At 43.5% G+C, this 22090-nt stretch overlaps 1 protein-coding gene and 1 pseudogene across 1 annotated transcript; one reads left to right on the forward strand and one right to left on the reverse strand.

Moving 5' to 3' along the window:
* The first annotated feature begins 5658 nt into the window (after positions 1–5658).
* On the forward strand, positions 5659–8603 carry pnpla4 (patatin-like phospholipase domain containing 4). The gene is made up of 7 exons (XM_035744893.2): positions 5659–6062; positions 6406–6593; positions 6712–6806; positions 7427–7562; positions 7818–7883; positions 8008–8160; positions 8349–8603. Exons 2-7 carry the CDS (start codon positions 6408–6410, stop codon positions 8478–8480), a joined length of 768 nt encoding a protein of 255 aa, XP_035600786.1. The 5' UTR covers positions 5659–6062; positions 6406–6407; the 3' UTR covers positions 8481–8603.
* Positions 8604–9047: 444 nt separating this feature from the next.
* Positions 9048–17419, reverse strand: LOC118363135 (steryl-sulfatase-like; annotated as a pseudogene).
* Positions 17420–22090: the final 4671 nt, after the last annotated feature.

The following is a 22090-nucleotide window of genomic DNA, read 5'->3' on the forward strand; positions in this document are numbered from 1 at the left end:
ACACACACACACACACACACACACACACACACACACAGACACACACACAGACACACACACGTACACACACACAGACACACACAGACACACACACACACCTACTCCTGAACGACACGATAGAGACCATGTTTTTCTCTAGAGAGCGTAACCCGTCTAATGCACATTATATATAACCATAAGCAAGACTAAAGGAGCAGGGAATTTGTGCTGACAAGCCAGTAAGGAGGAGTATGTGTGAGACTAGGGAGAATTCCTATTGTTCTGGTATTCTGGGGCCTTGGGAAATAAGTGCTGACTGTTTGAAGTGGTTGCAAAGGAAGAATTTAACTCTGGGGACTGTGCTTAAAGTGTAGAGAGATACAGACAGAGGCTATCTAGCTCTAGCTAATAATATAAGCGTATATACACAACTAGTTTATTATTGAAGTCATTACATGATAAGGTTATGTACGTGGATGGACCCTTATGGGGATAAACTGGGCTCTCTATTAGAATACATTAACTGGTTGAAAATACTGCTGTAAATTAGGATGTAGACATTATTAAAATAACTAATTGAAATAATTTTCTGCTTCAGACAAGAAAATATGCAATTAATCTGAAATAATGAAAACATACATTTTTGTAATTTCAGAGGACAATAGTCTTCATTTGGTCTCCTGTGCTGTTTTATCTCGGTCCCAACAGAGTCCTCCATCCTACTACCTTACATGTACTTTACAGGAGGCTCCATATGTGGGCATCGTTGGCAGGGCATCAGACAAGACAGAGGATTAATCGGTCCAATGTGTTCTCCTTCTCCAGGATCCTGTCTGGCACGTTTAGGATGTTGAGCCATCAAACTGCAATCTAGTCAGGCCACAACAATTAAACCACACATGCCCTATTCATCTAAATGGGGGACACTGGCTTCATTCTTTATAACACAAAATGACTTGTCACAGCAAAGAGAAGAGCCGTGGCTGAAGAACAATAATAACACAGGTGTTCATCTCTAAGGGTTTGGAGGCTCATCATTGCAATTAGTGAGAGTGTGTATAATATACAGTATACTGAACAGAAATATGCAATATGCAACATGTAAAGTGTTGGTTACACTTCATTATTTCTCTCAAATGTTGTGCACAACTTTGTTTACATCCCTGTTAGTGAGCATTTCTCCTTTGTCAAAATAATCCATCCACCTTGCTGCTTAAACAGAATGATCATTACACAGGTGCACGTTGTTCTGTTGTCAATAAAAGGCCACTCTAAAATGTGCAGCTTTGTCACACAACACAAGGCCACAGATATTTCAAGTTTTGAGGGAGCGTGCAATTAGCATGCTGACTGCAGGAATGTCCACCCGAACTGTTGCCAGATCATTTTATGTTAATTTTTCTACCATAAGCCGCCTCCAATGTCATTTTAGATCATTTGGCAGTACATCCAACTGGCCTCACAACTGTAGACCACGCCAGCCCAGGACCTCCACATCCGGCTTCTTCACTGCGGAATTGTCTGGGAAAGAGGGGGAGGGGGGGTCATTCTGATTGGCTAGGGCTGGCTCCCCAGTGGGTGGGCCTGGCACCCAAGTGGGTGGGTCTATGCCCACCCAGGCCCACCCATGGCTGCAGTCCTGCCCAGTCATGTGAAATCCATAGATTAGGGCCTAATGAATTTATTTCAATTGACTGATTTCCATATATGAACTGTAACTCAGTAAAATCTTTGAAATTGTTGCATGTTTCATTTATATTTGTTTTCAGTATAGTTGGGTCAGCCAGTCCAATAATACAAAGGGGACTAGGTCTCCCTCAGCCTGTCCGCCCCCCTCACTCTCAGCGACTGACACACATGATCCGAACCCACATCCAGCAAAGAGAGTTCCTCCAGTCAGTGACAAATATATATCATTGGACAAATATATATTATTAATAATGTTTTTTTAAATGTGGGAAATCAGTTGGGGTCTCAACTTACTGTTGCGAGTTAGAATAGTAGAATACACAAGGTTGCAATTTCATTTTTTTTTATACTGCATCAGCAGTTTTCCTCTTATTATGTCAGTCACTGACATTCAAGAAGAAAAGGAAATGCACACCTATTAAGACGAGGTGCCGGCTAGCGGAGTAGAAACTTGAAAATAAAAGAAAGCCGCACACTCTTGGAGCTCAGATGCAAAAATGTAATACCAACGTTTCGACAGCCAAGCTGTCTTCATCAGGGTCAGTGCTTCTCAAATTTTTGCATCTGAGCTCCAAGAGTGTGCGGCTTTCTTTTATTTTCAAGTTTCTACTTCTACTCTAAGTCACTGACATTCACTCAATTAGCCCATTTCAGCTACCATTTTACAGATTGGTAGGTAAATTAGTTTGGGAGGTATTGGTTACACTTCATCATTTCTCTCAAAAATAATGTTTTTGAGGTTTCAAGACTAGTCATTCAACTGAGACTGCTCTTCTCTGTATCACGGAGGCGCTCCGCACTGCTAAAGCTAACTCTCTCTCCTCTGCTCTCATCCTTCTAGACCTATCGGCTGCCTTCGATACTGTGAACCATCAGATCCTCCTCTCCACCCTCTCCGAGTTGGGCATCTCCGGCGCGGCCCACGCTTGGATTGCGTCCTACCTGACAGGTCGCTCCTACCAGGTGGCGTGGCGAGAATCTGTCTCCTCACCACGCGCTCTCACCACTGGTGTCCCCCAGGGCTCTGTTCTAGGCCCTCTCCTATTCTCGCTATACACCAAGTCACTTGGCTCTGTCATAACCTCACATGGTCTCTCCTATCATTGCTATGCAGACGACACACAATTAATCTTCTCCTTTCCCCCTTCTGATGACCAGGTGGCGAATCGCATCTCTGCATGTCTGGCAGACATATCAGTGTGGATGACGGATCACCACCTCAAGCTGAACCTCGGCAAGACGGAGCTGCTCTTCCTCCCGGGGAAGGACTGCCCGTTCCATGATCTTGCCATCACGGTTGACAACTCCATTGTGTCCTCCTCCCAGAGCGCTAAGAACCTTGGCGTGATCCTGGACAACACCCTGTCGTTCTTAACTAACATCAAGGCGGTGGCCCGTTCCTGTAGGTTCATGCTCTACAACATCCGCAGAGTACGACCCTGCCTCACACAGGAAGCGGCGCAGCTCCTAATCCAGGCACTTGTCATCTCCCGTCTGGATTACTGCAACTCGCTGTTGGCTGGGCTCCCTGCCTGTGCCATTAAACCCCTACAACTCATCCAGAACGCCGCAGCCCGTCTGGTGTTCAACCTTCCCAAGTTCTCTCACGTCACCCCGCTCCTCCGCTCTCTCCACTGGCTTCCAGTTGAAGCTTGCATCCGCTACAAGACCATGGTGCTTGCCTACGGAGCTGTGAGGGGAACGGCACCTCAGTACCTCCAGGCTCTGATCAGGCCCTACACCCAAACAAGGGCACTGCGTTCATCCACCTCTGGCCTGCTCGCCTCCCTACCACTGAGGAAGTACAGTTCCCGCTCAGCCCAGTCAAAACTGTTCACTGCTCTGGCCCCCCAATGGTGGAACAAACTCCCTCACGACGCCAGGACAGCGGAGTCAATCACCACCTTCCGGAGACACCTGAAACCCCACCTCTTTAAGGAATACCTAGGATAGGATAAGTAATCCTTCTCACCCCCCCCCCCCTTTAAGATTTAGATGCACTATTGTAAAGTGACTGTTCTAATGGATGTCATAAGGTGAATGCACCAATTTGTAAGTCGCTCTGGATAAGAGCGTCTGCTAAATGACTTAAATGTAAATGTAATGTAAATGTAAACCAGCTTTCTAAACCTTGTAGTAATCATGGCTGAATTACTGACCGGGCACGAAGGGAACCTCCAGGGGGCCACCCTAAACCTTTTGGGGGGCCTGACCTCCAGGAGGCCATCATCGATTTTGATAGTCAACCAGATATCGTATGAACATACTGTACATTAAAAACGCAGTATCATATAATGCAAAATGCATCATACAGGGATGATTTCTGTATTTTGACATTTACATATCTTGAAAACTTGATTGCTGACAAGCTAAACATTTTGGGACTATGTCAACAATTGGCTAATGAATCAATTATTAAAGTATAAACTCAGCAAAAAAGAAACGTCCTTTCACTGTCAACTGCGTTTATTTCCTGCAAACTTAACATGTGTAAATATTTGTATGAACATAACAAGATTCAACAACTGAGACATGAACTGAACAAGTTCCACAGACATGTGACTAACAGAAATTGAATAATAATGTGTCCCTGAACAAAGGGGGGGGGGTCAAAATCAAAAGTAACAGTCAGCATCTGGTGTGGCCACCAGCTGCATTAAGTACTGCAGTGCATCTCTTCCTCATGGACTGCACCATATTTGTCACCTGCAAGTTCCTGGACATTTCTGGGTGGAATCACCCTCCGATCAAACAGGTCTCAGAAGTACTCAATGTGATTGAGATCCGGGCTCTTCACTGGCCATGGCAGAACACTGACATTCCTGTCTTGCAGGAAATCAAGCACAGAACGAGGAGTATGGCTGGTGGCATTGTCATGCTAGAGGGTCATGTCAGGATGAGCCTGCAGGCGTTGAGATTGTCTATAATGACAACAAGCTTGGTCCGATGATGCTGTAACACACCGCCCCAGACCATGACGGACCCTCCACCTTCAAATCGATCCCACTCCAGAGTACAGGCCTCAGTGTAACGCTCATTCCTTCGTCAATAAACTTGAATCCAACCATCACCCCTGGTGAGACAAAGCCGCAACTCGTCAAGTGAAAAGCACTTTTTGCCATTCCTGTCTGGTCCATCGAGGGTGGGTTTGTGCCCATAGGCAAAGTAGTCGGTGATGTCTGGTGATGTCTGGTGAGGAACTGCCTTTACAACAAGCCTACAAGCTGTCAGTCCAGCCTCTCTCAGCCTATTGTGGACAGTCTGAGCACTGATGGAGGGATTGTGCGTTCCTGGTGCAACTCGGGCAGTTGTTGTTGCCATCCTGTGCCTGTCCCCCAGGTGTGATGTTCGGATGTACCGATCCTGTGCAGGTGTTGTTACACGTGGTGTGCCACTGCGAGGATGTAGCGCTGTCTTAGGCGTCTCACTGTACGGAACATTGCAACTTATTGCACTGGCCACATCTGCAGTCCTCATGCCTCCTTGCAGCATGCCTAAGGCACGTTCATGCAGATGAGCAGGGAGCCTGGGCATCTTTCTGTTGGTGTTTTTCAGAGTCCGTAGAAAGGCTTCTTTAGCGTGCATGTTCATTAATTGTTTCCATGTGTTTGATGCCATTCCATTTGCACCATTCCAGCCATTATTATGAGCCTTCCTCCCCTTAGCAGCCTCCACTGAAATGCATGTGCCAGATTTACAGGAGCTTGGAGGGATTTGTAGTCTTGCATGTCTACTTTGATGCTAATAGTATTTTCGAATCTGAGAGTAAATTGAGCCGAATATATTGATAAAAGTCACCTTGTCAGAGAGAGATTTACAGAGTTATCAAAACGTCACGCCAGGGAAAGCCATGAAACACATACCTTGTTTGAAGTGGTTCTAAAATCCTCTATGGGAAAAAAATCTGTTTTTGCTGGGTTTTATGGGTATTATGACTTGTCCACTGTGGGGCTAGAGTTTTAAGAGTGTTTCGCATTTTAAAGTCATAAAGTGTAAATGCGTGGTTCGCAACGGGCCCAAGACCGCAGCGTGTTTGCCTGAAGCCGGAACACATGCGCTGGAAGATACCGGGACAAATATGCATTATTGTAGCTCAGCTGCTTCTATAGACGTCAAAGTATAATTTGTTCAGTAGACATTCCACTTTTTATTGCACAAACACAAACCAGACCATGTATCCCAATGTTTTCTTACAGGTTTAGTCAATTTCACCGTATTTCAACGGATAGTTTTGTAAATCGTTGTAGGCTTTTATTTTGAAACAGCGCGGAAAACCCGGAAGTAAAGCACGGATCAAGCACTTCTTTACATTGCCATCGTATTTGTAAAGTAGTGCAGAATAAGCATTTTAGTTTACTGCAATTGTTTCTAAAACCATAATCCCACCATAAACGGTAAGGAAGCTTTTTTTTATGTGTGTGTAGATAAACCTTGAATGCTACACCTCGTTATTAACGTGCAGGGGGACTTGTTGTAGTTTACAGTATTAGTTCGACTGCCTCTGTAATGAGTGAATAAGCCTACTACGTATGTTGTTCAGCCTAGCCTACTAGTTTCCCACATCAGATTTACTAGTGCTGCCTGCCCCATGCAGTTATCTAGCTACGACATTCCACTGTGCTAATATGGATTTGATTAGGCTTTTACACGATATTTCACTGGTGAAGTTACAGTAGCTATGTTTGTCAATTGACCTAGTTTATTCAATGAATAATGCTATCTATGTTCTCTTTATAGAGATGACAGTGCCAGTGGTGAACCTTTCTTTTGCTGCGTGTGGATTCCTGGGTATCTACCAACTGGGCGCATGTGGAGCCATCCTGAGACACGGAGACAAGCTGGTGAGCTCTCTCAGGGCATGTGCAGGGGCATCTGCTGGAGCTCTGGTGGCTGCAGTGATGGTCACTGCTCCAGACAAACTACAGGTAAGATAGTAAGGTCTTCATCATCATCATCAGCCTATTCTTCTTTCTTCTTTTCCTTGTACATTACTGTTGTGTTTAGTCCTACTGCTGGTTGATGCATTTGGTCTTTTTCCAATAGAGTGTCAAAGAGTTTACCTTCAGATTTGCGAAAGATGTCAGAAGCCAGAGGTTTGGAGCTGTGACTCCTGGATATAACTTCATGCTTACACTCAGGTAGTCACTAACTCTGAGAGAGCTATACACTGAATATACCAAGATTAGGAACACCATAGTATTGAGCTGCACCCCCCTCTACAAGTTGTCGAAAGCATAGCCCATCTTGACTTACAGTGCTTCTCACAATTGTGTCAAGTTGGCTTCATGTCCTTTAGGTGGCAAAAGAAAATCCATCTTTAACCTGTCTCCTCCCCTTCATCAACACTGATTGACGTGGATTTAATAAGTGACAAAGCAAGTGTTCTTCATGTGTTGTATACTCAGTGTATAGAACAGTCATATTCAGATGCATATGCACACATAGTTAGACAGGCGGAAACACAGAGAGCCAGTTGGTTGGGTTGAATGGGAATAAGTGTTCATAATGCTTTGTACACCGTGTATTTCTTTGCGTTAAAGCCACGTCTAGATAACTGGAGCTATTCATTTGTGGGAGTAAATTAAACCTAAGGCTATAGAACTGAACAATGGTTGCGTTTGTATCTTCATTAAGTGCACGCATTCCACAGCCAGCAGATCGTGTAATAAGTGCATGTTTTATTATATAGCCGTACAGTGTAGTTAAATTCATTATTAAAAACATGACAAAAAAGCATCTGTCCCTTTGTTCTCCCCAGGGAGGGAATCGAGGAGTTTCTGCCTGGCAATGCCCACATTAAAGCAGGCAATCGCCTTCACATCTCTATAACACATTCAAAAAGTGGCAAGAACACCATCGTGTCCAGCTTTGCCTCCAGGGAGGACCTCATAAAGGTAGCCGGCCACAAGCCTGAGCAGATTATATTACTGTACCTTGGCTTTAACACAAAATGTTGTCGCAAATGTTTGAGGAGCATGGCCATTGTTTTCCCCCTGATACACTGCATTGTTGGGTCAGTTCTTTAGCCAGTCAAGTGACAGAGCAATGCATATCTAACAATATGTGTGGGTCGAGGAACCTTTACAAATCTCTTTCGCTACATATTTTAGGATTAGGTCTGACCTAGCCTTTGCTTCTTTTAATTGAAGGCACTCTTGGCCAGTAGTTTTGTGCCCGTCTATGCTGGAATCAAACCGGTGGAATGGCAAGGACAGGTAATAACTTGAACTGCATCTCAAACTCAACCCATGGATGTTATCCATTACGAGCTTACTGTTACTTATTTTGTTTGTTTATAACTGAAAATCTATCAACTTAACTGTAACACACATCCTTCAGAAATGGATTGACGGGGGATTCACGGATAGTCTCCCCATCCTGCCAGAGGGACGTACCATCACAGTCTCCCCCTTCGCAGGTCCCCAAGACATCTGCCCAAAACACAGAGGGCTCATGAACCTCCACCTCAAACTGGCCAACATGGACGTAATGGTGAGTATGATCACCGTTTGATTACATGTTCACAGGGATAGACAGTACACATCTTCAACAAGTGTGTATTGCATTCATTGTATGGTTTTGCACATCATTTTGCCTGGACAATTCTTTTGCGGTATTTAAAATTGCTTTTGATTTTGTTGGTGTTTTTGTTGATGTTTTGTGTTGTTTTTATCCCTCAGTTTTCCAAAGAGAACATCATCAGGTTAAACCAGTCCTTATTCCCTCCGTTAGAGGAAAGGATGAACCAGTATTGTAAAGAGGGTCATGACGATGCAGTGAGGTTTCTGAAGAACGAAAACTGGATCCAGTAGTGTTGTATTTCAATTGAGTATTATTTTTATTATAGTGTTTTGTTCTTGTAAATATGGTGTAATCACATTGTTTATTTTAGATTTTAAAGTGTGTAAAATAAAAATACAATAATTCAAGTAAAATGTATAATTTTCTCTTTGCAAATCCACTGTAGCCCATGAAATCAACAGTAATAGCTACTCTATAATCCGAGGAGACGTTGGAATATCAGCCAACTGCATGTAACTATATATCTCATGTGAGGTAACTCGGTGAAAATCAGTCTTTGAACACGCCTCACCATCAATTTTCAGCAGCGATCCATTACCCCTGAGCCAGTCGTGGCAGGCGGTGGGGAAATCAGTAGGGCTCTTCACGGAAGTACATAATATAACGGGCAGTGGCGTCACGCTATCCTAGCGGAGGTCCTTCATCTCCTCCAGGACAAGAATGGAGTACCCCTTTGATGATACCATAGAAATGGTTGTTTGAACTCTGCACGTTCTTCTCTCCACCTGAGGAACCATTTAACTTCCTCCGGTCCTCGGGTATCGGCGTGCACTGTGTTCAAGAGATCTTCTCCCCCCGGTGGTTGAACTCACACACACTCATTACACACACCTCCCTTCGGATCTTCTGAGGATACTTCTTCTTCATGCCTGGATAGAAACCAAGGCAAAATGTGCTCTGTTTAAATGACTCGCGGTCTTTAAATCCAGTAGCAATTGCTGAAATAGTCTAACCCCAAAACATTGAAGAACCATATCTGCATCTAGTAACACGACAAGGCTGAATTATCATAACTACTTACCAAATGTGACTGATAAAAGCATAATTGTCCAAAAAGACTTGGATGAGTTGAAATAAATAACGTTTAGCACTGTACACTCGTCAGCATGAGGGCAAAGAGCTGATCTGTACACTAAAGCTGAGATTTAGCTTGATCAGAAACCACATAATGACTATGTAAACATTTTTGTCCAATCATAAAAATATCTGTTATGTCACAATCAGTGTTTCAATTAATTGTACATCAGTTGTACATCACAAACTAGGCCATACAGTCCTGTAAGTAAACAGGATTTACCATCCACACACTAAAGTGAAGTAACCATGGTGTTTTCCTACCGCTATCCAGCCTCCCTGCTGTTGTTAATAATTAGGCCAATTTTTTGTCCACAGTTGTAATTAACACCTGGGGACATAGATTCCCTGGCGTATGGTTTAATATTGTTTAGGTTTTCTCCTCTGAGGAAAACTCTGCTGCGCTCCACTTCTCTGGCGTCCGGGAGCATAGAGGCTGGGCTGGATGTGACGGACCAGTGGCCAAGCCGACACACGGGAGCTACGTCCCAAATGGCACTCTAAATAGTGCACCACTTTTGACCAGAGCCCTGGCCACTGGTCAAAAGTGGTGCACAATGTAGGGAATAGGGTGCCATTTGGGACGTAGTCCCGAGTCAAAGAAAAGATAAAGAGCTGGCTTCTATCACTGCCAAACTCTCTCTGTTGTGGATGGATCCAATAATGATCAGCCACCGTGATTACAGGGCCATGGATGGAGGAAAATAATTAGATTTATACACAATGTCAGAATATCAGTCAAGTAGAATATCAATCCCAGTTCTAGTGATAGTGGCTGTCGTTCTGTAGTTGGTGCTGGTAGTTATTAGTAGCAACAGTAGTGCTGTTGTAGCTGGTGTGGGAATGCGAATTCAGCATCCATCATATACTGTAAATGACTAAACAGGGGAGAGAGCACTCCTTAATATTCAGAGATTTGCTAATGGCAGTTGGTGACAAATAGACTGCTGGATATAGAGTTAACAGGAGACTAAGATACATATTAACTAAACGTCACTGAAATTTGAGATCAAATGAAGAGCCAAGCTTAAAGCTAGTCTGGGTGATGAAGATTTACGGCTGGCTGTGGCCACAGGGGGATGAGCCATGTGTGGCTCAGGGACTCTGTACTGACTGTTGGCATTAGACACGGCAGCTCTACTGAACATCTTAATACAGCTCTATTCGTTAATACAGCCATGTCTTTTCATGTCGGTTGCCCACTCAGTTCCATTGCTTCTTGGATGTGCAGATGCCTTTTACAGAGGCCCTGTAGTGTCTAAATGATGAACAGTGATTAAATGATCATCGGTAACCTACAAGGGTAACACAGGGTTATTGTAGCACCCCGGAGGATAAAACTAGAAATTCAACTTGAGTTGGACCTTGTGCTAATCAGTGCACTGAGTTGCTGGCCTCAACAATCACATTTGATTCATATTGCTCCCTTTTGTCACAAAGTGCTTTAAAATGACATGTTAGTCCAAATAGCAGCATCTGCATAAACCCCTCAGGGAGCAAGCATAGGTGACACAATTTACTGTATGTTTTACTGGTGTTCCTGAGAGGACAAACACTAAAAAGTCTGTTATTATGGATCACCCAGTGAGGTCACACACACACACATAAAGTAGATCCAGGTTACTTCTACCAACAAGTCCAGTTAAAATGGGGGTATTTTCCCTGCTGTTTGTCTCTCTCAGATTTTGTTTACATACATTCTAAAAGATTGGTTCTGGGTTCCTACGTTACCCTCCCCGCAGCGATGATAAGCTGGTCCTGTGGAGAGTCTGCTGCTGCAGTGCTCCGGTGGCCGTCTCTCCCACCATCTCTCTCACACCTGCAGAGCTGGGAAAGGGAGGAGCAGCAGGGCTGCAGGCAAGGCTTCCATAGGATGTGTCCCGGGGCGAGCTGGTCCTGAACGGGGGTGATGGACTCCTTATGGAAGGCCACTGCAACCCGGATCTCCTCCATGACCGAGTGGAAGGCGGGTTCCGTGTCTGGGGTCAGGGGCATGGTCTCCGAGGGGTTTGCAGGAGAGGTCAAAGAACAAAGGGGGGTCATGGTAGGTCACGTAGGATGCGGTGCAGAAACAGGCATGGGTATGCATGCAGGCTGTCCCGTTCTCGGGGTAGAAGTCCGGAGTGAAAAAGAACACCTTCCATTTTGAATAACCTTAAAGATTTACAATGAATTACAACCACCATAGTAGTTTACTTTTCAAGTTAACTTCTTTGGGGTAGGGGGCAGTATTGGGTAGCTTGGATATAATCAGCTTGGATATAATTAGTAAATTTGGATAGAAAACACTCTGAAGTTTCTAAAACTGTTGATGTCTGTGAGTACAACAGAACTCCAACCAGGAAGTGGGAAATCTGAGGTTTCCCACTGATTTTCTGAAGTTTTTCAACTCAGCCCCCATTGAAGATACAGTGGGATATTAGTTATGTTTCACTTCCCAAGGCTTCCCCGAGATGTCAATAGTATTTAGAACCTGTTTTGAGGATTCTACTCTAAAGGAGGGGCTCATAAGAGCTCTTTGAGTGAGTGGTCTGGCAGAGTGCCACAGCCTCGGTCTGGCGCGCTCACGTGAAAGGTAGCTACGTTCCACTTCATTTGTACAGGCAAAGGAATTGTCCGGTTGAAACATTAATGAAGTTTTATGTTAAAAACATCCTAAAGATTGATTCCATACTTAGTTTGACATGTTTCTACGGGATGTAACGGAACTTTTTAAAACTTTTCGTCCAACGTTCGGCGCAACCTGAACGCGCTTTTGAATTTATTTACCAAACACCGTAACAAAAGAAGATAGTTGGACATAACTGATGAACATTGTTGAACAAATCAAACATTTATGGTGGAACTGGGATTCCTGGGAGTGCATTCTGATGAAGATCATCAAAGGGAAGTAAATATTTAAAATGCTATTTCTGAGTAATGTTGACTACCCAATATGGCGGGTATCTTTTTGGCTAAATTGTTTGTCTAAAGGCTGTACTCAGATTATTGCATGGTTTGCTTTCTCCGTAAAGTTTTTTAAAATCTCACACAGCGGTTGCATTAAGGAGAAGTTTATCTAAAGTTCCATGTATAAAAATCGTATCTTTATCAATGTTTATTATGAGCATTTCTGTAATTTGATGTGGCTCTCTGCACAATCACTGCATGTTTTAGAACTACTGAACTTTAACGTGCCAATGTAAACTCAGATTTTTTTTATATAAATATGAACTTTATCAAACAAAACATACATGTATTGTGTAACATGAAGTCCTATGAGTGTCATCTGATGGAGATCATCAAAGGTTAGTGATTCATTCTATCTCCATTTCTGCTTTTTGTGACTCCTCTCTTTGGCTGGAAAAATTGCTGTGTTTTTCTGTGGCTTGGTGGTGACCGAACATAATCGTTTGTGGTGCTTTCTCTGTAAATCCCTTTTGAAATCAGACACTGTGGCTGGATTAACGAGAATTTTATCTTTAAAATGGTGTAAAATACTTGCATGCTTGAGGAATTGTAATTATGAGATTTTTGTTGTTTTGAATTTGACGCCCTGCACTTTCACTGGCTGTTGCAGGGGGGGGGGGGATTCCGCTAACCCTAACCCCAGTCCTAGACAGGTTACCTTGCTTACAAAAAACATTGGAATTCTTAATCATGATTAGCAGCAGTAATTACAGTAATTAGCAGCAGTGTTACAGTAATTACATTGCATTCTTAAAACTATTACATTGGAAATGTGGACTTACTGTTGGGAGTCTGCCACCTGACAACGTTGAGGTAGGCGTTACAGTAATGGAAGAGAAACTCGTGCTTTGATCTCTCAACTTTCCCCTGCAGCAGGGGTATGAGGTCATGACCGTCTATCACTCTAGGAAGAGAAGACACACACAAACACACACACACACAATAGATTATCTCTGAGACACAGAAATGGAGCACGCTGTAGGAATGATCCTTTGCGTAGGCAGAGAGACCTCAAAGGCCCTTGAAAACCTTTGATCAAAGGTTTAGATCAGCCTGATCCGTTTTTTCATTAGCAGAGATTTTTTCTAGCGGGTCCCTTTTGACACCTATTGTGAATATAATGTCTCTAGTTAGGGGGTGATTCAGAGCACTGAAAGTGCATATCATTTCTATGGTGACCTAGATTCCAAACGCTGTAGTTTTGACTGACAGACGAGGCTGCTAGAAAACCCTTCTCGTGCTTTGGACTTAACCATAGGAATAGATAGAAGTACTTGAACAAACAATGCCCCTCAGACCTCAGCAATTTCACAGCACCCACCTGTCCCCCAGTGCCGTCCCTCCGGCTAGCTTCATCACAGTAGGGAAGATGTCCATGTTGCTGGTGGGTTCATCAATGTCTTTCCCTGCAGGTAACATCCCAGTCCAACGGAGCAGTCCTGGAACTTGGATCCCTCCCCTCCCAGTTGGTGGATTTCCCTACTGCACAGAGACAGATCGAAGCACTTTCTGAGGACTGAGAATATGGGAAGTCCTTTATCACTCGACTGAAATATAAGGCTTACCAGAACCTTTCATGGAAACGCCTCGTCTCTTATGCATGAGGACATTTAGATAATCTGAGCAATTTATCTAGTAATCTACTATTCTATTCTATACATTGACTGGTTCTGACTTCCCATTTACATTCCTATTAATATACCCTACTAAACCACAGCAGATGCAAACTAAAGCCTCTCTGCACCTGCACTTCTTAGGTTGAGTATTTTTACTCCTATAAAAAAAAAAGTAACCTATTAACAAAAAATATTGTTTTAACCGAAAATTTGACATCTGGCTGTTCGGCCTCTGTTGACCTGTTCTTTTGAAGCTGTTACAGACTGTACCTTTCTATATGCCATTCCAGCCTCTGTGCACCTCCCCCCGGACTGTGATCTCCTCAAGGTGCGCCAGCTGGTCTGAGGTCAGGTAAACCAGTGTGTTCTCCCTCAGGTTCAACCGGTCCAGAGTCTGCATGAGCTGACCTACGAACAGATGTTATGAAACAGGACATAATAGGTCAAATCCAATCAAATCTTCCAACCTTTTAAATATAATTAGTGTGGACATTTCAAATCTTGCAACCTTATAACTTATTGGACATAAAAAAAGAAAGCCATACAGAAATATAGAGTAAATATCAAGTCTTACCTACACTCCAGTCTACTTCCTGGATTGTGTTTCCATAGATACCGTGCTGACTGGTCCCCTGAAAGGCTGGCGATGCAAACATGGCCGTGTGCACTTGGATGAAGGAGAAGAACAACAGGAAGGGTAGTGCAGAGTTCCTGTCAAAATAGTAAACACACAAAATAATTGTATGACAACAATGGAAACTACCGTGTACAGTATGCTTTCATTTTACAGACACAGTCACCTATGTCACCAACCCTTTACACACGCTTTCCTTACATGCCCTTTAGAGTTTCGTCCCACACGCAAGACATAAATAAACAATAATCAAACACACTCACGCACACACAAACACTTGATTTGGCTTCTATTCTGTCTCAATCTATCATGTAGTAGGGGAAATATACATTTAAAAAACTCAACACACACCTTTCTCAAAAGTTCTGTGCTTCATCTGTCATTCTCTGGGTCAGGTTCTCTGAGACATACGGCTGCTCGTCCACCTCCCGGTTCCTCATCAGAAAGCAGCTGAAGTCGGGGAAGTTGGCAACGAACGTACCATAGATGGCCGCCACAGCGCCCACCAATGCCACCACCCTCAGCACCAGTTTCCTCCATGCGGTGACCACGCCCCGCGCATGCAGGAAGGTCATGGTAGCCACACCCACTCCCAGGGTCTTGTAGGGTAGAGTTGAGAATATGTACTATCCTATATCCCTGAGGGACAACTTTCTTTGTTTTAGCTAAAAGGTCAAACAAACTACATACAACAAACGACATTAAAACTAGTCCGGCTACCAGTCTGTTTATGCCATCATGCCAACTCCTTATCACTTTGTTTGACTTGACAGTGACAGCAATGGAGTTGGCAAGAGCAGAAACAGATCCGTGACCGCATGCTACACCAGGATACATAAATAAAAGTTCAAATACTCAACGCAACACTGTAGTAAAAAGCATGAGCTGAAGCACACCCCAAAACGGCCGTAGAGGTGCTGACTAATGGAGAGTAAACTGTAGACGAATCTAATGTATTTAGAAAAACCTTTTTACATCAGCAGTAACCCAGCTTAAAACCCCAAACAGCAAGCAATGCAGATGGAGAAGACACTCTACACACGCTCCCAACCATTCTAAAAGGTTCAACCAAAACAGTGTACCTCCTCGACATGTATTGTAGACTGCACATCACCTCGAAGGGTGTGCGTGCTTGGACATTGGTAAAGATGGAGCCGCGGCCGGGCTGACAGTCACGTAGTTAGGTCAGGGTTATACCGTAGAAGTGGTGGAAGCCGTGAGCACTGGGGTGGTGACAGTAGTCGTCGTTCCTCTCACAGTTAAGACCACGGTGCCATTTTCCTACAGTGGAGAGAAGGGGCAGGTGATGAACCATATAAACTGGCAACTTTAAGGCATCTTTAAAGAACAACGGCCTTGAAAGAAAACACATGACGTGGTTCAAGCAGTGGAGGAAAAAGGCTGATGATGAAAAGGATGACATGTAATAATATGTCAACACGGGTTACTGAAAAGCCTGTGAGGCATGTTGCATATCAAAGACGTTGAATGTCAACTCACATGTGAATGTACTTTGTCTGTGCAACCATTGAGAAGCCAATAACGAGTGCGAAAGCTATTATACAGTTCAAATCAATCATGCAGCTGATACAGTCAGAATTGAAAAAACCCTTCAAACAACAAAACAGACACATCGCTGCAACCAATCAAATTAACTGCCACTGCTTCTGCGTGTTCCCTATTCCCAGAGTGTATTGATACATACTCATGACGATAATAAATGGGTTATATGTAGAGTTTTTCATGGACCTAAAGACACTTGAATAGTAACAAAGGAGAGCACTTTGGCTCACCTATGAGAGCAGTCTCGTAGCCCTGCCGTTTGGCGACCTTGGCAAAGGTGACTTCTTCTTTGGGAAGACTGCCAGATGCAGTAGAGATGATATACACCCCCTAACTGTCCCAAGACAAAAATAGGATCAAAAACTGATGTGAAATCACAAAGTGGGGAGAGTAACAAAGTATAAAATTATACAGTGGAATGATGATGTACTTTTCATCCTGCTGCATTGTGGTCAACATGCTAGTTATCCTGTTCTATGAACTGTTCTCTCCACATAGCCTAACTAATGCATCCCTAACAACACATAATACTAGTTAGGCCTATTAATACTAGCTAGTGATCTGTTAAGTGATCAAATTATAGTACTAAGCAAAGCTTTGTGTCAAACCCCAGGAGGATAGGCTACACATTGAGCTCTTGTTGTTGTTGTGTAGTATATTTTATTGCTATTGTGTTACTATTTTGACTATTTCACAGTAAACATTTAACATTAACATTAACATCACCTGGTAGACGGCTAGTGATGGCACATGACATATAACATTTGATTTGTTGTTTATGACTCGCCTCACCAGATCGTATCGGGTATCAGCCCGTCAGGAAGGCTGCCCTGCTGGGCGTACAGAGGGGGGCCGCAGCGATGTCCTGCGTCAGCCCCTCCTGAACCAGCATGTCGATGTTGGGGGTCCTGCAAACACAACAACACAACACATTACCACCCAGCTGGGCTCATCATCTGGAAAGATACGTTTTAGTCGTGTTTTAAAAAGGTGAGCACAGAGCACAGCAAGAATTAGAAGTCAGAATAAAAAAGAATAGAATCGAATGTTGTCTTCCGAGGATGTACATTTTTGTTTGGAATCACAACTACAAATGAGAAGTATATATGTAATGCAGGAAAGCCATGCTTAGAGACATGGGAAAGAACATAAAAAAGCCTGTTGCAGTTTATATCACTGTAACTTAGCGCAAGGTTGTGTTCCCACTGTCTACAATCGCCAAGTCATCGACCATAATCAGGACAAAATGCGGCCTTTTGTCACCATTCAAGGCATAGCACTCGTCAAACAACAACAGTAGATCTAGACCGCATGGGATCCATGGGGACCTCATTTTTCAAGGTAACACTGGAGAAGCAAAGACAGAGGCGACACGAGAAGATTGGATAGGGTCAAACGCTTCAAGTTCCTTGACATGTACATCACTGAGGACCTGAAATGGTCTCGGCACACCGACATCGTGGTGGCTGAAGAAATTCGGCAGGGCCCCTAAGACCCTCACAAACTTCTACAGATGCACCATTGTGAGCATTCTGTTGGGCTGCATCACCACCTGGCAGGGTAACTGCTCTGCCCTCAACTGCATTATGGCTCTCCAGAAGGTAGTGCGGACATTACCAGGGGCACGCTGCTTGCCCTCCAGGACATCTAAGGCACCCGGTGTCAAAGTATTGGCCAATAAGATCATTAAGGACCGTAGCCATCCGAGCCACGGACTGTTCTGTCGGCTACCGTCCAAAAGACAGACCGTACATGGGCACCAAAGCTAAGACAGAGACTGCTTCTATTACTAGGCCATCAGACTGTTGAACAGCCATCACTAGCCGTCTACCAGGTGATGCGCGTGCACACACACACACACACACACACACACACACACAAACACACACAGAACCACTGGTCACTTCCCATTTCACACTGTCTATTTAAATACTTTATCACCGACGTAGCACATCATAATATTACATTTCTCCTACTGTACATTGTATTTCAGTGACACTGTTTATACACAGAGCATATTTATTTATACACTGGATTCTTGACAGAGCTTACTCATATTCCATTCGGAAAGTATCCAGACCCCTTATTCTAAAATTGGTTAAATATATATATATATATTTACAACTGTATAAAAAATAAAATACAAAAATATCACATAAGTATTCAGACCCTTTACCCTAGTACTTTGTTGAAGCACCGTTGTCAGCGATTACAGCCTCGAGACTTCTTGGGTATGACGCTACAAGCTTGGGACACCTGTATTTAGTGAGTTTCTCCCATTCTTCTCGGCAGATCCTCTCAACCTCTGTCAAGTTGGATGGGGAGCGTCACTGCTCAGCTATTTTCAGGTCTCTCCAGAGATGTTTGAACAGGTTCAAGTCCGGGCTCTGGCTGGGCCACTCAAGGACATTCAAGACTTGTCCCGAAGCCACTCCTGCTTTGTCTTGGCTATGTGCTTAGGATTGCTGTCCTGTTGGAAGGTGAGGTCCTGAGAGCAGGTTTTCATCAAGGATCTCTCTGTACTTTGCTCCATAATCTTTCCCTCAATCCTAACTAAACTCTCAGTCCCCCAGCATCATCCCCACAGCATGATGCTGTCACCACCATGCTTCACCGTAGGGATGGTGCCAGGTTTCCTTGTTTCTCATGGTCTGATAGTCTTTTGGTGCCTTTTGGCAAACTCCAAGCTGGCTGTCATGTGCCTTTTACTGAGGAGTGGCTTCCATCTGGCCACTCTACCATAAAGACCCGATTGGTGGAGTGCTGCAGAAATGGTTGTCCCTCTGGAAGATTCTCCCATCTCCACAGAGGAACTCCGGAGCTCTGTTAGAGTGACCATCGGGTTCTTGGTCACCTCCCTGACCAAGGCCCTTCTACCCCGATTGCTCAGTTTGGTCGGCGGCCAGCTTTAGGAAGAGTCTTGGTGGTTCCAAAGTTCTTCCATTTAAGAATGATGGAGGCAACTGTGTTCTTGGGGACCTTCAATACTGCAGAAATGTTTGGTACCTTTCCCCAGAATTGTGCCTCGACACAATCCTGTCTTGGAGCTCTACGGACAATTACTTTCCCCTCATGGCTTGTTTTTTTCTCTGACATGCACTGTCAACTGTGGGACCTTACAGGTGTGTACTTTTCCAAATCATGTCCAATCAATTGAATTTTCCAAAGGTGGATTCCAATCAAGTTGTAGAAACATCTCAAGGAAGATCAATGGAAACAGGATGCACCTGAGCTACATTTCGAGTCTCATAGCAAAGGGTTGACCTGTAAATCAGGTGTACATATGTATAGATTTCATGTGTTTACTGCTACAGGACTATTTGGCTTGCTAATCAGATTTGCCCTGCCGTTCTTGTCTTTTTTTTTTGTATCCTTACATTTTAATTGTTTGACATTTTACTGCATTTTTTAAGAGCTAGTACCATAAGCATTTCACTGCACCCGCAAATCTGTGTACGCGACCAATAAACTTTGCTTTGAAGAGAGCTAGAGTAAATGTTACTAAAGTTTGAGACCCAAATGGCACCCTATACCCTATATAGTGTACTACTTTTGAACAGGGCAAATAGCCATTTTAGAGTCCTACTGGAGTGTCTAGAGCGCCTGCGAAATCATAGACCGCTAACATTACAGTTTAGGCCAGGGTTCTCCAACTAGCGGAACGCAGGTGATTTTATTTGGACATAAAATACTTTATAAAAAAAAACATTTTAATTTTGGAAATCTGCTCCGAAGTACAGTATTCCCACCCATACGAGATATGTATGTGATTGTATACAATTGTAAGGAAGGTTTGAAAGTATTGTGTTTTAGACACATGTTATATCTGTTTGGGCTTCTTGCTATCAATCTACAGTATACAAATGATCAACTTGCAAGCAAGTCGCAGCAATGAAGAACGCAAATGGGGAGGGAATTCTGACCGGGGGGAGATTTTCGACACAACACCCGCAACCTGACCATCCACTCAAAAAAAAAATCGTCTGAATCTAGTTGATGATCCCTGGTGTAAGCTATATTGTTGCCAAGTCTACCTTTGTGGATATGCATTACTCGAAATGTTTTCGCTAGAAACAAGAGGTACGTTCTTTTGTCAACTGTCATGTGACTAAGAATGAAGCAGTCTCATTGGATTATGGTTTATCCAAATATTTTAGGTGACCTGTGTGCTGCCTAAATGTAGTGCAGTCAAGACTAAAATTATGTCGATTTCAACCCTCTATAGTGCAATCCTACAAGCCAATGTGCAGCCTTAATCCCTGCCAATCTTTATTTAACATGTTTAGATACCCCTTGTGTCAGGAATATAAGGAAGACCACACTAGTGGATCATATTAATAAGGTAAGACAATATTCTTCAAAAAATCTATAATTCTATTTCACTAGTTAAAATGACACATTCACAGGCTGGTGTAACAGTACAACTTTACGTCCGTCCCCTCGCCCATACCCGGGCGCGAACCAGGGACCTTCTGCACACAACGACAACGTCACCCTCGAAGCATCGTTACCCATCGCTCCACAAAAGCCGCGGCCCTTGCAGAGCAAGGGGAAATACTACTTCAAGGTCTCAGAGCAAGTGACGTAACCGATTGAAACGCTATTTAGCGCACACCGCTGACTAAGCTAGCCGTTTCACATCCGTTACACTGGTATATTATAAATTGCACCTTTTCAATTTTTTTGTGTGTAAATTTACTCTGGCATAGGCCTACAGTAGAACACTGCAAACAAGAGGTTCCATCATAGCTCTATTAGTAGGCCTACAATTTCTGTATTTAACTAGGCAAGTCAGTTAAGAACAAATTCTTATATTTACAATGACATCCTACCCCAGCTGACGCTGGGCCAATTGTGCACCACCCTATGGGACCCACAATCACAGCCAAATGTGATACAGCCTGGATTTGAACCAGGGATTGTAGTGATGACAGAGGTGCAGTGTCTTAGACCACTGTCCCTGCCTTGAATGCAATGTTCCCGGCCATATGTTCTTGATGCTCTTGACTTGACCCTCTCTACCCCTCTAGCAGACTAGGACATAACTGTTTCATACATCAATAGGAGGCACAGAATAGGAATGCCCTAGATATGCTGTAGAACCAGATGATGTTATCATTGTCTGTGGTTGGATGAACTGAACTGGTCTTACAGGCATTGACCAGTTATCTTTTAGATACTGTCAAAAAAGGAAACTGTGATGGTACAGTCGGTCAAGTCTGGTTCACACACTGGTCAGAGGATTGACCATAGAATTAGAATGACTTCTAAATTCTATTACTTCTAGAATGACTTCCCATTCTAATGATACGTGGTTGACTCTCAGAACAGACTCTTTTATCACACTGTGATATGAGTAATGATGAATATTCGCACTTGTGCTGTTTTTGTCTGTCAAATGTAAATTTTTCACACTGTAAATCCCTCAACAAAGTGGTTAACTAGTATGCATGGTTGCAGATGAGTGTCCCTGAAGTCTAAATACTCATGAAAAAATGTAGAGCTTTCGGGTGAGATTTTTGTATTGATGCTGGCAAGCTGATTAGTCTTTTGATGTTGAGCTGCATTCCACAGGAGAAGCACACGACTGACTGAAAAGAAGAGAGAGGTGAAATACTACAAACACATCAATTGCTTTTCATGGAAATATTCCAACCATGTGAAATTGGCAATTGAGGAAATGGTAATACAATATTTCCATTGGAATATATACCCTTATGAAAAGCTAGCTGAGATTCAGATGATGTGGATGGTGGGGGGTGTTTGTTTGTTACACGGCTTTTCATTTCTTACAGACGTTTGTAATACAAATCCGTTAAAGGGATTTTCCATTTATCCCTTAATTTTCCTCTGTATTTCTGCAACCTATTCCTAGGAGAGAACCGTCTCGGGTTTCGCCTCTCTCCCAGGTCTGGTCTCCTATGGATGAATACTGTCATCTGTTGTCTAAGCCATATATTGCAGAACAGGGGGCCCGAGTCGGGCTCTATGTGCGTGATAGGCA

The sequence above is a fragment of the Oncorhynchus keta genome, chromosome 30, assembly GCF_023373465.1.
Source record: "Oncorhynchus keta strain PuntledgeMale-10-30-2019 chromosome 30, Oket_V2, whole genome shotgun sequence".
NCBI lineage: Eukaryota > Metazoa > Chordata > Actinopteri > Salmoniformes > Salmonidae > Oncorhynchus > Oncorhynchus keta.

Coding starts and splice junctions, on each gene's coding strand:
- pnpla4 (XM_035744893.2), top strand. CDS start 6,408: ATGACAGTGCCAGTGGTGAACCTTTCTTTTGCTGCGTGTGGATTCCTG. Junction 6,594..6,711: donor CTGCTCCAGACAAACTACAG/GTAAGATAGTAA, acceptor TTTTTCCAATAG/AGTGTCAAAGAGTTTACCTT. Junction 7,884..8,007: donor CGGTGGAATGGCAAGGACAG/GTAATAACTTGA, acceptor CACATCCTTCAG/AAATGGATTGACGGGGGATT.